The 16600-nt window shown below is 46.8% G+C and overlaps 1 protein-coding gene across 1 annotated transcript in view; it reads left to right on the top strand.

The window, feature by feature from the left end:
• Positions 1 to 3352: 3352 nt before the first annotated feature.
• The window catches only part of LOC149366508 (5'-3' exoribonuclease 2-like), a 67735-nt gene continuing 54487 nt past the window's right edge, over positions 3353 to 16600 (top strand). The window contains exons 1-9 of the mRNA XM_089571149.1: positions 3353 to 3427; positions 4633 to 4760; positions 6901 to 7012; positions 9881 to 10045; positions 11134 to 11296; positions 12035 to 12085; positions 13894 to 14001; positions 15738 to 15784; positions 15859 to 15987. Coding sequence (XP_089427275.1) covers positions 3353 to 3427; positions 4633 to 4760; positions 6901 to 7012; positions 9881 to 10045; positions 11134 to 11296; positions 12035 to 12085; positions 13894 to 14001; positions 15738 to 15784; positions 15859 to 15987 — 978 coding nt within the window. The remainder of the gene's footprint in view (positions 3428 to 4632; positions 4761 to 6900; positions 7013 to 9880; positions 10046 to 11133; positions 11297 to 12034; positions 12086 to 13893; positions 14002 to 15737; positions 15785 to 15858; positions 15988 to 16600) is intronic.

Below are 16600 nucleotides of genomic sequence, written 5' to 3'. Positions count from 1 at the left end.
TACATAATTTTTAAGAGCACGCTTCTTGAATTAGAAAAGCGCTTTTTCGGCATAGTATCGTCAGTGGCGTAGTACATCAGAATACAGCTTGAATATTGAATAGCTAACTCTTAAGTTGCCTAACTATTACTGCTGGCTACTTATCATTGAGAGCCGTCGCTATGGCTCAGTGGTTATGGCGCTCGGCTGGTGACTCGAAAGACGCGGGTTCGATCCCGGCCGCGGCGGTCGATTTTGGATGGAGGCAATATTCTAGAGGCCCGTGTACTGTGCGATGTCAGTGCACGTTAAAGAACCCCAGGTGGTCGAAATTTCCGGAGCCCTTCTTCACTACGGCGTCTCTCATAGCCTTAGTCGCTTTGGGACGTTAAACCCCATAAACCGTAAACCTTATTTATTGAGAGGCGTCTAGCCCATTGTAAATAATATCCATATCAGTTTTTAGAATTTCTAAAACGTGGCCACCCTGGGCGCTGCAGCCCAACAAAATTTGGCTATTTCGGTGAGTTACAGGCACTGGAGAGGTTGCTTTTCCTGCAGGCTTCTCGAAAGTGAAAGTATTTTGACTCGATGTAGCCAAAATTTGATGGGCCACGGTGCCGTGTGTAACCGTCTTTTCAAAATTGTAAAAAAATATATATGGATATTAGTTACGGTGGGCTACACACCACTTAAGAATTAACGAGCCTAACAATAATACTTAAAGTTAATTATTCAGTATTAGTTAGCCAGCTTACTAGTTATCCCGTCTTAGCTGTATTCTGATGTACACACACACATGCCACAGATAAACACACAGAGATAAACACACACAGGCCATGGAAATTATTCAGAAATCTGTTACCCTTAACTCCTTCAAAAGAAATGCTATAACTTACCTCCTTTCTTACTCTATTTGAAAGGCTGTGCGCTAAAAAGACGTTCACAGGAAAAAAGGATAGAGACGACAGGAAAGAAGCGCTTCTTTCCTGTCGTCTCTATCCTTTTTCCTGTGAACGTCTTTTTAGCGCATAGATTTTCAAATATGAATATGTACCAACTAGCCAGTCAAAAAGCTTTACTTCTTACTCTAATGATTGAAAGGTTGTTCACATAGAAATTCTTGATGTCCCTGTTTTTCCGTTAACTGTGTGAATTCTCTTGTATTTCTCATTCTAATATGCCTTGTAAATATCTAGTGTATAATTTAGTCAGTGCTAAAGTATGCACCTTCCTCCTACTTTCTACCCTGTATAAATATGTTTTTTTGGATAATGAGAACGTATGAAGTTCTTCTTTTGCTGCTTGTCCTGAGCACTGTATCGGGTGCTTGGGCCCCGTCAGGCAGAGTACATCTGCCTTTTGCCCTTGTATCCGAGACCTTGTCTGAAATAAAGAATATCTATCTATCTATGTACTACACCGCTTACAATGCTATGCCGAAGAAAGTGCTCTTCTAACTCAAAAAGCCTATTGTTCAAAATTGTGTGCAATATTAGGTGAAACAGCCTGTACGCACACCTTAGGAAAAAGTCTAGAAAGTTCTAAAAACAACTACTTACAAAAATCCTGATGAGTTCTGAGAGGCCACGCAGCAATACATTTATCAGCACATTTAAGCCAGCCACTAAAGCTCGTCCAAGGGTAAAAGTCAGTGAAGTCCATTGTGAACGTTGATAGGCGACTAATAAAGCCAGAGTACCCAATGACTTTGCTCTTACTTAAGTGCAATGAGGCGAAATCCGTTTCCGCCTCCGTTGCTGCCCCCGCTACTACGATGATGACGTCATAGGCGACGTCACGCGCATGCGCCGGCAGCTGGCAGGGTGGCGTCGGAGCGGCGGTCGGCGCTCCATATGTAGACGGGGGTGATGACGTTTTAGGTGACGTCACGCGCATGCGCAGTACGTTTCCGGTTAGGACACACTGCGCCATGTTGATGACGTCATTAGCCTGAATGACAGCTAGGGTGGGACAACTTCTGCGCGCGGACACGCCGGCGAGTCATGAGTCTATAAGGCTTTCTCCTTAAAAGGCTAAACCTCTGCGAAACAATGGCCTCGTCCTTTGACAATAATCAACCATCATTTTTTTTATTTATATAACCATTTGCGCTTTTTTCATTCATTCAACTCCTTTTTTGGCCTGAGGCAACAAACATTGCCCCCTATGTCTCAAAAAAAAGAAAGAAATTCACCAGGCGAAGCAGAACAGGGGGCGCAGCTGTCGCCCAAGCAAAGAAGAAGAAAGGGCGCTCCCGTCCCTAACCGCCGGGCCGCTGAGTCTCCGGCGCTCACGGCTTCGCTGCCAACGGATGGTTGGTCTCGTGATCTGAACCGTCGGACTTGAACACGGATCGAAACTACCGAAGCAGCGGGTGAGCTTCTCGAAACCGATGTGATCGCAAGCGAGTGGTGTCGTCCCATGCGTGGGCATACCTAGATGCGATAGCATTCTGTGCCGCAACCTGCCGCAGTGGCTTTGACTTTCGGCTGGCTGGTTCAAGGACGGAGGCGAGATGCCTATGCATTTTCAGTTAAAAAAAAACAGATGAACAACAGCTCAAGGGCTGAAACACAATTGAAATCGATTTGTATTCAGTTGGTTCCAATTGCGCTTTGGCCTCTTCGAATTGCTTAGTGGACTATGCGGCGTGAATGCACGTTTAAGAACTCCATATACCGTTTAAGAACTCCATATTATATCGAAGCCCTCCAGTACAGAGTCACTCACAGCGCATTTACAGCTAGGGGCGGTTAAACTTCACATGCCATACCTCCTACTACAAATTCCCGCAACTCAAACAACTTCCGCCTGCCACTGTGCACAGTTAGAGATTCACTATCCGATGGGCAGGTTTTGATGATGCCGCAAGGTCACGTGACTAGGTGGCGCACCTGCCTCCGAGGTTCCGGAACCCTTAACGTTATCGCATTAAATGTTGAATTCAGTTATCCCCAGCGTGCCTTCAAGTATAGCCAAAAAACCGACCTACTGACCGACCGATCAATGAACGAATCAGTGAATCACTCACTCACTCACTCACTGACACTCACTCACTCACCCACCCACCCACCCACCCACCCACCCACTCACCCGCCCACTCACTCACTCACCCACCCACTCACCCACTCACTCACTCACTCACCCACCCACCCCCTGACTTACCCACCCACCCACTCACTCACTCACTCACGCACTCACGCACCCACCCACTCACTCACCCACCCACTCACCCACCCCTCCACTCACTCACTGAATCAATCAATCAATAAATCAATCAATCAATCAATCAATCAATCAATCAATCAATCAATCAATCAATCAATCAACTTAATTTTCTTTATTTTGCTGTTTTCTTCCTAGGTAAAAGATGGGAGTCTCGGGCTTGTTCAGGTGGCTCGTAAGGAGGTATCCATCCATTATGGCCCGCTGCATCGAAGAGACGGTGAGCACGGCTCCTGGTGACGTTATGAACCAAATTTTTAACTTTTTTGAGCCGTTATCCTTAGGAATGGTTCTTGTAGCGCTCAGGAGAGCAGATGCACTGCATTTGTTTGTATTCCTATTACTTTTAATGAACCGCTAGTCGAGCTTCATGAGCTTTTCAAACAAGAACAGAAGAGTGCATTTGCGATGGAAATTCAAACAGAATTAGTCTCCAGAGTATGAGGAAGAAAGGAGCAGAAGCCATGCGAATCGAACAAGTTAACAGGGTGTGTTCATGGTTATTGCAATGGATTCTGTCACAAGATCGGACGAAAGGTGTTTGGGACAGCTCACTGCGCTCAGAATCCATAAGGTCTGCCTTATTTTATGGGTTGCACCGAAGTTCCAGCTTCAGGTATCGGGCACAACAGCCAAGCTGTTGGCAGCCGTTACAAGTACTTCATTAGGCGTTCACAGACCACCTGTTGGCTGTCTGTGAAGTGCCTGGAATTTTCCGAGACACTGATTTAGGGTTTTATCTGTACGTTGAAAGCGCTGGAGGCGAGGATGTAGTGAAAGCATATCAGACGCTGGACCGAAAGGCCACAGTAGCTTGGGCTCAGTCTCGCAAGCCGGCAGCCATCTTTAGTCATCGCATTACCTTCATCTCCACTACAGCAGGCAGACACGGTGACACTCTCTATATGCCGGCTGCCTCTATGAATTTGTAGAATAATTATGCAGAGCATTCCGCAGCTTCCTTGGGAGTATAAAAACTCCGAAGAAATTTTACTTTACTATGCCCCAGACCATCGTATTTGTCTCATCTAGGCTTTGAGGTAATCAATTATAGGAGATTGAAACCTCGGTTAGAATGTAACTGCAAGCACTTCTCATGTTTTGAAGTGGGAATATACTTGCATTGCCAACTCTAACTATCCCGTATAGTGATGGAAATCTGCTCCTGAGCTTGGGCAGCATACCCGGCGCCTATTGGGGAGTGCGTTAGAAGGGTGTTCACTCCCTTTTGACTCCTCTACAGGGCCATTCGTGTTTACAGTGCATAGGCAGCACAACTTAAACCATAACTTCGACGTACGGCAGTGTGCAAACATCAAAACTGCGCTGACGTGACTCCCTTAAAGGGCATATCTGGAGCGCATTTTCCCACCTTTGCCGAGGATTCAGCGTAAATTTATTTTCTGGCCATGTTTACTGTTCCAGGCGACGACTGTTGACGAAGTCGAGGTTCCCGTAGACACGACCAAACCTAACCCGAATGGCGTGGAGTTCGACAACTTGTACCTGGACATGAACAACATAATACACGTCTGTTCCCATCCAGAGAACAAGCAAGTTTCAGTCACTGTTCTTCAGTTACTCACCTCTCACCGTGTGTGCTTCTAATTTCGAAGTATCTGTTGCTCTACTACGCGCGTTAAGAGGGAACGCGCTCGATTCACGTCAGCATTTTCCATCGCATACAGCCCGTTTATCGGATAAGATTCGTGGAACAAACGTGCTTATGGACGAGTTGATGACTCGCAGTATCCTCGCAAGTGGGTCGTCGAGGGAGTTCAGAATTCGAATTATATATACAGTTCACGCACCTTTAAGCCCCACCGGCCCAAATGACCACTTCTGCAGCGCAATAAAATTTTAAATTTCGCGCTGTAACCTGGGAGTACATACTGTGAACGGAAAGAAGTGTAAGGTAGTAAGCTGTCCTCTATCGCACTATTTGGACCCAGGAGCATAAAAGGGACAGCCGTCCCTCCACAAAACAGAAAAACACATTACAGCGACAGATGTCGCCCGATGCGCACACATACATACAACCACAAGCAACGTAAGTGTCCAAAACACAAAGTGTCCAAAGTAGGAGAGTCCAAGAGGGTCCGTACGCGCGGGGGAAGCACTCGGGAGGAAGACCGCGCACCAATTCCGCGCACAAACATCGCGCACTACTCTGACGCGCGACACTCAATATGGCAGGAGCCGCACCGTCACACGGCTCCTGCTTGCGATGGTGAAGCGGGTGCTCCACCGTCGCAAGAACATCTACAGGCGGCGCCTGGAATCGAGGCAGCCAATGCGTGACCTTTATTATCAGCAGGCATGTCGCTTGGCTCGTTTCAATGCTTCGTGCTATAGCTCGGCATAATGCTGCTGATTTCTGTTGCACCGGCTCCCGCCGCGTGGAGTATATTACTTTTGTCCCCGAATATACGTCCTGAAAAAAAAAACTTCCAGAAGTTATAAATTCCTTATCATCACTCAATGGCCATCGCTGGCACCTTTGAGCCCTGGTGGTATCGAAATCGCACGTGTTAAAAACTTGCTGCGGCAATGCCTGTACGCATTCAATAATATTTGCGACGCGGATATGAGTTTGCAAAAACGTTTCACAAAGCATTTAAAAATCGGAGCTGAATATAGGGAATGCTTCCCGAGACATAAATATACAAATGTGCTGTAGCTCGGCTTCTTCACCCATGCTAACCGTGCTGCTGCGTTTCCTTCCTGAGATCGCACAGCCCAGTGGAATCGCGAGGACCGTGATGCCGACAGCAGCGGGTATCGCGGAGCCTGGTAAAATTTTAGCGTATTTTTTTTTGTCCACTACTGAGCCGCGAGGGGATAAGAAATGAAATCTGAGAGTAGTTCTGGGTGTTGCAGGCAAATGAAAAACAGCCTGTAGCGGGCTAGAAAAACTAGAGTTCCAGCCCTAGACAGATGCTTAGACAGGAAGAAGTGCGCGAGCGGGCAAGTTTACTACGCTTAAAAGAAACTGCACGCTTGGAACCAAAAGGCGCACAACCTGATTGCCTGTACTGCAGTGAAGAGTGCGACTTCTACCACATGGTCTGGGACTGTCACAACGACTCACAGATCTTCAATATCACAAATCCGGCACGCCAGAAATGGTTGGCGTACCGGGCCAAGCGAACAGCTGAAGCCAGTAGGAACCTTTCATAGGGTTCGCAACCAGGACCCTTCCCTTTTACTGGAAATAAAAGTTTTCAACAACAGCAGCAGCACGAGCAACGCATTTCATCGCCAGTCGTCACACGCGTGGGTATTCAGTCGCGTCATTCTTGAGTCATGCTCTCTTATTGAGTGCCTCTTCCGACTGCAGATATAGACTCTGGTAAAATATTCACAGAAACACCTAATTCCATTGCGCTTGCAATGCGGTCATATTAGCAGCTGTTGAGGGCTTTAACGGAAATACGTCACTTCCGTTCTGGTGAGGTCACTTACCTCCTGCCAATAAGCCAATGGAAACGCTCCGGTCTGACGACGTCATTTCCTTCCAGCCAATCAGCGAATCTAGCTTCCGATGATACGTTTTCTTCCCGATGAGGCTAATGATGCTGTTGCGTTAATATGATGTCAAAATAGTTTAGCTCGGCTGTTTTCAGTACGTTGATTTCCTTGGATAAGAATTCTCATTTTTTTTCTTGCTTTGTCTTGTTCTTCATAACGTAGGCCTTCTCCCAAGAGCGAAGATGACATGATGACCGCGATGTTCGAGTATATCGACCGCGTCTTCAACATCGTCCGTCCGAGGCGACTTGTTTACCTCGCTGTCGACGGTGTGGTAAGTACGGCACACCTGCGTCCAAACTTCTGGCGTTCGAATATTTCTGGCATTTCAGCGCAGCTTCTAATACCACGATATTTCGATATTTCGCTTCTGCAGATAAAGCTTCTGCGTATCCTATTAGAAGGCGCACGCTGTACGTGAAGGACAAAACTTAAACATGACGCGAAACTGGTTAGAACTGGACAGTTATGCGCGAACTGGCAATTGGTTTATTCCACCATGCCTTTTTAAAGTTTTCTAACCTTAATGCCTTCATGACAACGTATAGGATGGGGTTGAGTCGTTCACTAATTATTAATTCCTACTGCAAATTAGGTTGTACTTCAGGTTTGAAAGCCTCGCGCTGAGGGTGCAGTGATAAAAATTTATAAAAAACGAATTGCAGAAGGGGCAAGGGGAAACACGGAACTACAAGCAAATATTAAAAAAAAAAAACATCGATACAGGACGCTTGACCCTAATGAAAAATGAAACATGGGGACCCATGTTTCCCCCTTTCCTCTCCTTCCTCCTTTCCTCGGCTCTCTTCCTAGGCCTTGGGCCTTACGCTGTTTCAATTATAACATGCATAACCAACTCGCCCATCCCTCGCCGCGGTGGCTCAGTGGTTACGGCGCTGGGCTACTGACCCGAAAGACGCGGGTTCAATCCCGGCCGCAGTGGCCGAATTTCGATGAAGGCGAAATTCTAGAGGCCCGTGCACTGTGCGATGTCAGTGCACGTTAAAGAACCTCAGGTGGTCTAAATTTCCGAAGCCCTTCACTATGGCGTCCCTCATAGCCTTAGTCTCTTTGGGATGTTAAACACCAATAAACGAAACCAAACCAAATCAGTTCGCTGGTCCGGTGATATCGCTTCTCTGCCACCATAGAGGGAACTTCATGAGCGACGACGCATTCTGGTGCCATCGAGCTGCTAATCCTATCGCATTAAAAGGTGACAAATGTACGCCAATGGAAGTCCTCCAACGAATGGCATTGATCGGTTGTCATGGCAGAGCTGTCATGGACACTAGCAAGTGCATGTTGCAAGGTTCAGGACGGTTGGGCGTGACGTCATGGCAATCGGGGGGCGAAAAGGGTTGGAGGACTTTGTTTGAGGGGTGCTCGCACTTTAGTTCTTGAACTGTGCCTGACTAACTGTTTCCTGAATAACCTTTCCGAACTCGTAATCGCTCTCCACATGCAAAAAATCAACCGCTAAATGAGATAGCACGACGGCGGATTGTTGACTCTATCTAATCAGTCCCTCTCCTTACGCAGCGGTCGCTTTTAATGCACTTAGAGCAACCGGGCAGGTGTTTAAATGATAGAATAACACTTCTTGTACGACGAAATTAAGCAGATTTCTGGTGAATTTTGGCCTTAACTGCAGGAACCACGATTGCTCTCCACAGTTCCAAAAAGACCCAAGTTCGGCGCACCGCTGAAGAGTAACTACCATGATCAGCTGAATAAGAACGTAAACAAAAACTAATTTCGTTCTAGCTTTCGCTTGCTTCGATCTTTCTCTGTAAAAGTCTGTCTTATGCAGCCTCAGTAATGCGAAATGCGTAACCGCCATGTCCACCAATCTAGGACAAAAATTTCGAACATTACGAAACTGTAAGGTACTGATATTCAAATATTGAAGATAATGGCCCGTTCTTCTGATATGTAGCGAAATGGTTATTTTGTAGTGTTTCCATCGATTGCATCGAGCAGTCAAGACTGCCATAGAAAACCACGGTGGGAACCTTTTGACGGCAGCAAAAACGTTGACAGCTAAAAAATGCAAGCCTGCCGCCAGGAGATGTGCGCACATAATGATTGTTATCGTGAAATTTTACAATGTATGAAAAATTGCGTTCATAAACTTTTTCTCCTTCAAAAATGTTGTTGTTCAGAATAGTGTCGCTGTCGCTCTACTGCTTTTAGTCATTGGCTACGGAGTGCAAAAATGGCGTGTACCACTCACTGTTGCTTGCCTCGCTGCTGTTGCGACGTCTTTCGGTGACTAGGTTACTGTGATATGATGGAATGCCGACAGTGTCGCGGTGGCGCCAAATGCGAGAATAAACGTGAAATGGTGTCACTAGTTCTCCAGCCATCAGAATGAGAGATAGAGGGAATCATTCCATTAAAGAGCGCCGATCAGGTTTTGTATCACGTGCCCGGTTGACTAGGGCGAGATGGTCTCCGTGGACTTCTGTGAAAATCAAAGCAATCGCAGTAGATAACCAGCTAAACTAGCTGGACATCTTTGGCAGGCGTGCCTTTAACGGTATTACGCATGAGTTTGCTTTAATCTCTTCAACCTTCGCTCTTCGGGGGCAATATATCCACGACCCTTCCGGACAGTACTTAAGATACTCGATTCGCTGCTTCATGCTGCGTCTTCTACTTGAGTGACAACTAGTTGTAAGGCTTAACGACCTTGACTGTTTCCGTGATAGACTGATTTGCGTCATAGGATTCTTGATAACATAAAACAAAGTTAACAGAGTTGAGCGGGAACCTCGGTACACTAGCCAGATTTTCGACAAAAAGACTTTGGCTAGCGGAATGAGGCTTTCCCTCAACCCTAGTTCACTATATTTTATGTTAGGCGTTTTTTGTCATGCTTACACCTAATTCCTAAGGTCACAAGGTCACTTCCTAAAACGACATTTTGGACTTAAAGGAAGCCCTAAAGAGTGCTAGCCCCGATAACACCCTTAAGGTGCAAGTACGATGGGATGTTCCGTTAACACCGCGCCTACAATGTTAACCCTTGGCGGTGTCTTTGCACCGTTCTAGGTGTTAAAATGATCAAACTGCAGTTGCAGGGCACAGGTTATAGAAGTACTGCAGCGACAGTGTGTTTCCGCGACTCTTCACGCAGCCGCCCCGAGCCAAGATCAACCAGCAGCGCGCCCGGCGGTTCTGCACCTCCCAGGAGTTGATAGAGAAGGCCCTACTCATGAAAGAAGTGCGCGCCGACCTTCTGGAACGTGGCGCCCGTCTGCCGCCCGAGCGTACGCTCTTCGATAGCAACTGCATCACGCCGGTAAGAGTGATGCAGCATGCGGTGGCAGCATTTACTCTCAAACCGGTGGAATTGAAAACATTCGTGGCTATTAAGCAGGGCAGATTAACACAGCGCTGTAGCACAGGGACACAAGAAGAAGATACGCAAGACAGGACGGGCTCTTTAGGAGAGCACTTTGGAATGGGAGGTGGTACTTCACAGTTACATGGGCGGTCTGAGCAACGATGCCTTTTCAGTTCAATTTGTCTTTTCTTGCTCTTTGTCACGCAAGTCACGCGGCCTCGCCATCGCTAAGCTTGAGCCAGTGACGAAGAAAAGGGGGCGTGGCTTTCACTGCAGCCATTCACAGAGAAGAAAAAAATACGGAATGTAATCGATCAGGAATCATATCATTCAAGCCTTGTACTCATATCAAAGTTTCCACCTGTGTTCGCCACAATGCTCTTTTTTTTTGTTCGGCGTACAGTCTGAGCTGTATTGAGTGCCCACTCGCACCCTTCCCATGCGTTAGTATAAACACTTCCTGACACTGCATTGTAGTCGTCGTGGCAACATCATGTCATAACTGCATTCCGCAGAGACTAAACAGCGAACTTGAGCTGAAGCGGTAGATGACATTGTTAATAAATATACTTAGCTGTTAGGCATAGACGCGTAAGAAGAACCTACGATGGTTCTCCTTGAGAGTTTTACAATAAGGAGAGGAGGGTTGAGTTGTAGTAAGGGGTCGAGGAGCTGAAAATGGCATGTTGATTTTCCAGGGGCATAACGTAGCGCTAAAGTCTCATTTCGGCCAAGCACTCGCAGATGTCTTTCTCTTCAGTGGTATCCGGACAGTGTTGGTACTGCCGTGGGTCGATCTGGCTGCGGCGTCAGCTGCGTCGTTTCCAACAATGCCACTGCGTCCCGGTAAGCCACGGCAAGTTAATATCACGAGCCTCTTCCAGTGCAGACACCGACAACGCCGACACCGGATTATCTGGACAGCGGGGCCTTCAAGGCTATCGCGTTAAAGCGGGATGAACGTACTATTTTTACTAGTCCCGTGACTGGAATCGCCTACAACTTCTGTCGGGCGTACTTTTAAGGGTGTCCATCCAACGCAGGGTACGGAGTTCATGGAGCGGGTGACCAAGTGCCTCCATTTTTACATCCACCACCGGCTCAACTCTGACCCCGGGTGGCAGAACGTTGAAGTAATCCTATCGGACGCAACCGTGCCGGGCGAGGGCGAACACAAGATCATGGATTTTATTAGGTCACAAAAAGGTTTGTCTACGCATGTCTTTGTGTGCATGCGTGCGTGTGTGTGCGCATGCGCGTTCGCTCTAGCCGTATAAAACTAAAGAAAAAAGTAGTCGGCAAGCATAATCCATGCGCCGCGTGGCGTTGTATTCATACCCAACAATTCTGGACACAAGCAGTTTTCAACGGTAAAGAGTTTGTGACTGCAATTTTGTAGCGAGAGCTACACTACGCCAGCTCTTAAAGCCTTCAGCGTAGCACCCCTTGAGCTCCGTGGAAGCGCCGTTGGTCACGTGGGTTGGCCACGTGGTGCGGAGCAGCTGGTGGCGAAACCGAGCTGCAAGAGCTGTGCGCAGGCGCCGTGTCGAGTGGGGTAGGGGGGAGTGGAGAGGGGGAGAGGTGTCGCAGCTGTACAGTAGTCGGCTCGGCGGAGCTCGCGTCCCTCCAGGTTTAACCAGAGCTAAACCACAACCAATTTTTTTTCATATGTTATAAGACTTCATTATAACAATCAATATATCCGCATATCTCCGCAGGTTTTTTTTAGCTGAAGTGCATCAAAACCTAGTCGACAAATGATTTCGTGCTTGACATGGACTCGTCACTTTAGTTGCTCTCTCATTCCTGCCTATCGTGATTGGTGAAAGTACAGGACGCGAGCTACCGCGAAGCGAGCATGCAGCATGGTTTTGTGAAACAGTCCCAAATTGTCCGAGTTGTTTATTTCATTGTTGACGTTCTTTTTTTCCTTTGCTCCTGCAGGCAGCCCCAATCATAACCCCGACACCCAACATTGTCTTTGCGGAGCCGATGGTAAGCTTGTTTTTTGTTTCTAATTTTGCGTCGCAATTTTTACCGAAGTTTCAAAAAGGAGAATATGCGAACACTATAACTATGACAGAAGAGCCCAAATGTACGCTCTCCAAAGCCCTGGACGCGTATGTTCAAGTGATGGGGTGCATTATATGGCTGTGTCGCGTCAACAAAAAGTGTCCGCAATTTTTTCCGCATGATTACGTCGTCCTGTGAAGATAAATGTGTGAAAGAGTGATTATGACAGATAGTGTGTGATAAAGTGTTGCCGTAGAAAATATTTGATTAATGAGCTGTAATTACCTAATTAGAAGCTAAAGACCACGAAAAAATACATTTAAACATCATAATAGTCATGGACATCGATATAGTACGTGGACGCTTTGCCTTCGCATTGTTCCAATGCGTGTCGCCACAATGATCTCAAAATTTTAACCAGGATTTCGTGACAACGGTTTCCGTTAGTTCTGCCCCTGCGTAGCACATGACAGGAAACTAACGGATGCATTGTTTCTCTACTTAAAAAGAAACACCACGGGGGAAAATTGGCAGTGGCTTAGCTCGGCTATGCCAGGATATACGTAGCGAAAGCGAGAGCAACGACGAGGCAAGCGGTGTGACGTCATACCAAACGGCGGCGGCGGCTCCGCGGTGAGGCGCGCGATGTGACGTCATGCCAGATGACGCGGCGAGCGCGCGGCGTCCGCCAGCTGCGGCGGTTGCTAGGCAACGGCTCAAGGTCGGCCTCCGTGCCTCCTCGGAGCCCTGCCACAGTGAAATCGCAAATTCGTGACCAATGTAGCTTTCGCTACAAAAGATCGATCTGAGAACACCTTCATTTCTGCAGTGAAGCATTAGACCTCTCGCCTACGGCACGACGCTTACGTGCATCTGGACGCTTTGGCTTGTAGCGCAGCAGCGTGAGATGGCCTAACCGGGTTGTGAAAACGCCAGTTTTAGGGCATTTTTTCCTTTTTTTCAATAAAAATGGCATTCTACATTGGAAACCCCAGTCCGTTATCTAATCGAACCCGCTGGCAAAACATGATTGGAGCTATGGATTCTTCAAAGATATTGTTTTCGTCATCGAAAATGACCCTAAAATTTCATAGTATCCATAGACGTCCCTTGGTTAAAATTTGAATTGTTAAAAAAAAAAAATGTTCGGCGAGGCATGGAGACGCCGCTGCTTTCGACGTTTGTGGGAGATCACCTAGAGCGTAATTCATGCGGAAAAAATGGCGGACCGTCGCGATTGCAGCCTGGCTATCGCGGGTGCCGCAACCACCGTCGAAATATCGGCCTGCCGGAGCAGTGAGGTCGTCGCGCCTTGCCAGCCGCTGATTTTGTTCGCTCAAGCCACGTTTGAGAGCACCACAATCGTGGCGCGCGAATGCGCTAGTCACGTGATTTTTTTTTGCATTTCGCGGGCTTTCTTTGGAGCTCGGAAAAAATGTACACGTGAGGCTTTCGTTATCGCAAATAAATGGAATGCGGGTTTCTGAAGGTGCTCTCCAACTTTGCTATTCGCATCTGCTGTTTATGTCAATATTTACGCATTTAGAAAATTATCTTAACTGCTAATTAATTAATTGCAAAATAAAAAAAATTGCCTATGATGCGCAGCCGGTTGGTAGCGGTATGTAAGTGTTTTCCCTGGCCTACCTCAAATATCTTATTTTTTAACCCTTGGCTGAAGTTAGCCTGAACGTCCTGTATAAGTGGCCCACCAAATTTAGGGCGCCAGGCAGATGTCACACGATGTTGACGAAGTTGTAGCTTTCCTATGATTTTTCTTTGTTTCACAGGTGACCTAATTATGCTGGGCTTGGCCACGCACGAGCCGAACTTCACTGTTATCCGGGAAGACCCGAGGGGCAGTTTAGTCCGATTCTGCGATCTCTGCGAGCGGCCCGGTGAGCTTCGTGACACACCATCTATAGGCCATTTTGGTCACCAGCAATTATGCAGTAGCTTTGGAAGCCCTATGAGGCCAAAATGCATGGTCGGTAATAGGAGGATGAATAGTAGTGACGTGATCAGACCGGGAATGACGGCACTTCCGCTAAAGGCTGCTGCTAATGTTATCGCATCGCCAACACATAATGGAAATGTGTGTTCTTGTGAATTTTTATTTTGTGCCTGTTACACTTACTATCAATGCACCTTAACTCCTATCAGCTACGGTTCGCCAACTTGGAAGCGAGCAAAAAGTTGCTTTAAATTACATTAAGGGCAGCCCTGCTAGACACGAAAGCGGAAAATAGTGGTGATGTCAAAGTACTAGACATGAGGACGAAGGGGAGGTGTTCTGCATCGCCGTTTTATCGGTATCTAGTTATGAGTAGACAGCGGCCATTGAGAACAGAGTTGTTATAAGGCAGGAAACATAAAAACTTTGAAATATGGTCTCCTTGAGACCGCAGTACTTGTAAATAAATAAATAAATAAATAAATAAATAAATAAATAAATAAATAAATAAATAAAATATGATCATCGCTACCGCGGGTTGTTTTCACAAGCCAACAGCAATGGCGTAAAAGCCGCTTTGTAACATGCGATCTCCGAGGCTAGTCTACAGGGACATTCACGTGATCCCGGAGTGAGTTCTTTTCGATCTTGACGCCAGTAGTTTTAATCGAGTTAAGAGGAAAGGATGTTCAGACCTCGAATCCAATTTTCATAGCTGTAAACGCTCGCTTTGAAGCCAAAGAAACATCAAAGCTGCCCCCATAAATGCCGAAAATGTGAATTTTACTAAGAGCAACATTTTATGGAGTTGTTGTTGGTGTCGCTTCAAGAAAAAGGGGCTGTGTGGACTATTGAGCAAACATGATATAAAGATATCTCGGCTGAAATTAAGAAGATGAAAAGCACTCAGTCGGGACACGTAGGCCGGAGAAAATACAGCCGACGAAGTGAATGGAGGGAAACGTATGCAAGGGGTCGCCAAAGACTCAGCCGGGAAGACGGCTGAGTGTTTGGCGAGTCTTTGGATGGGCTTTGGATGGGCTGTAATAAATTTGCTGTATGCCTGGGATATCAGAGCTCGCCGCTTCTCGAATGTTATCCATCGAGAACTTTTTAAATGCGCTTTGTAGAATCTGAGCTATCTGTGTTCAAAATTTGAATTTCAGCGTCATCACGCCTATCCCTCTGCTCTTGTATCTGTATGCCCGTTGGAAGGTTGGGCGCTCTTCCGCCGGCCCCACCTTCGGGGGCGGAGCTTCCTGCGGAACTACGCGGCTTATTGGCCACGGCCATGGTAGCTTCGTGACGTCTGAAAGAATCTGACCAATAGCCATCTCTGAACGGATATACGCAGGAGCATTGCGACAGAGGAGGGTGCGAGCATGAAAAAGTTGCCCGGAAGGGCTCGGCAACTTTTGCGTGTGATTGTGGGTTCTTTGCTGCGTGCAGTAGTGTTTTATTTGGCTCAGGTGATCAGGACGACGGAGTTCAGTGATTGAGCGAGTTGATGTGCTCTCCCTGGAAGGTGTTTCAGAGGTCCTTTAAGAACTTTGCGGGGATAGGGCATATGGAGCAAGACTGGGTTGACTGGAAAGTAGTAAGAGAAGCATTGATGCTACAATGGATTTTGCCTGCCTGATGATGGTGATAGTTGTCATTTCTACCTCTATTTTCTTCAAGGACATCTAACGGCAGTTTGTCCTGGGCTGCCGGAAAAGCATTTAGAAGTAAGTTCCTGCTCTTGAGTAGGCATTCAGACGTCACATACACAATACTTCTATCTTCTAATTCTCCCGTCTAGGATAGCATCCTCATAGAGAAGCCGCGTGAACACAAGGCTAGGTTCATTTTCCTTCGCCTGCATGTCTTGCGAGACCTCTTGGCACGTGATCTTCGACCATACAATCCAGAGTTCGAGTTCAAAACCGAGGTACGCCTGTTTAATTTTATCTTTGGGTTGTCTTTTGTAAATGACGGCGATTATAAATCAACAAAACGCTGGCAGGGCAATAACAAAAGTTATGCCCGCGTGCCAACAAAGGTGACAAAAAAGGTTTCAGCAATTTCTTTTTATACCACGTTTCGACCTTTCTACTACATCCTCTTCGTTTATACAAGCAACGGCCCCTGTATATTTTTTCTTTAAAACAAGGAGACGAGCTCCATAACACGTGTCTCTTTTCCGTCTCTTTTTTGGCCAGTGATAGCAGTTCTTTGTTTCCGTCGTTAAACAAGGTTTCAGTGTTTTCTACGTTGTAGTACGAACATGTAGCTATTTCTTTTGTGCTAAAGGTAATACAATTCCAAGACGTTTCACCAAAGCCACGGAAGAAGAACGGCCAGGGATAGAACGGCCATCGCATCCTAGCGGCTATTGAAAGCGTGCATCCTCTTCTACAATGTGACACCAGATGACGCATTTTCGATACCTCCCTCTACACCACGTGTTTCTCATTTCCAAGGCCCTATTGTACGGCGTCAGTACAAAGAAGTTCGAAGTAGTCTTCCACACCAACCTACTAAGATTCCGACGTTGTTCACGA

The sequence above is a fragment of the Amblyomma mixtum genome, chromosome 1, assembly GCF_055824585.1.
Source record: "Amblyomma mixtum isolate Tamu chromosome 1, ASM5582458v1, whole genome shotgun sequence".
NCBI classification, from domain to species: Eukaryota; Metazoa; Arthropoda; class Arachnida; order Ixodida; family Ixodidae; genus Amblyomma; species Amblyomma mixtum.
The sequence above is the reverse complement of the archived record's forward strand: the minus strand, read 5'-3'. Positions and strand labels throughout refer to the sequence as shown.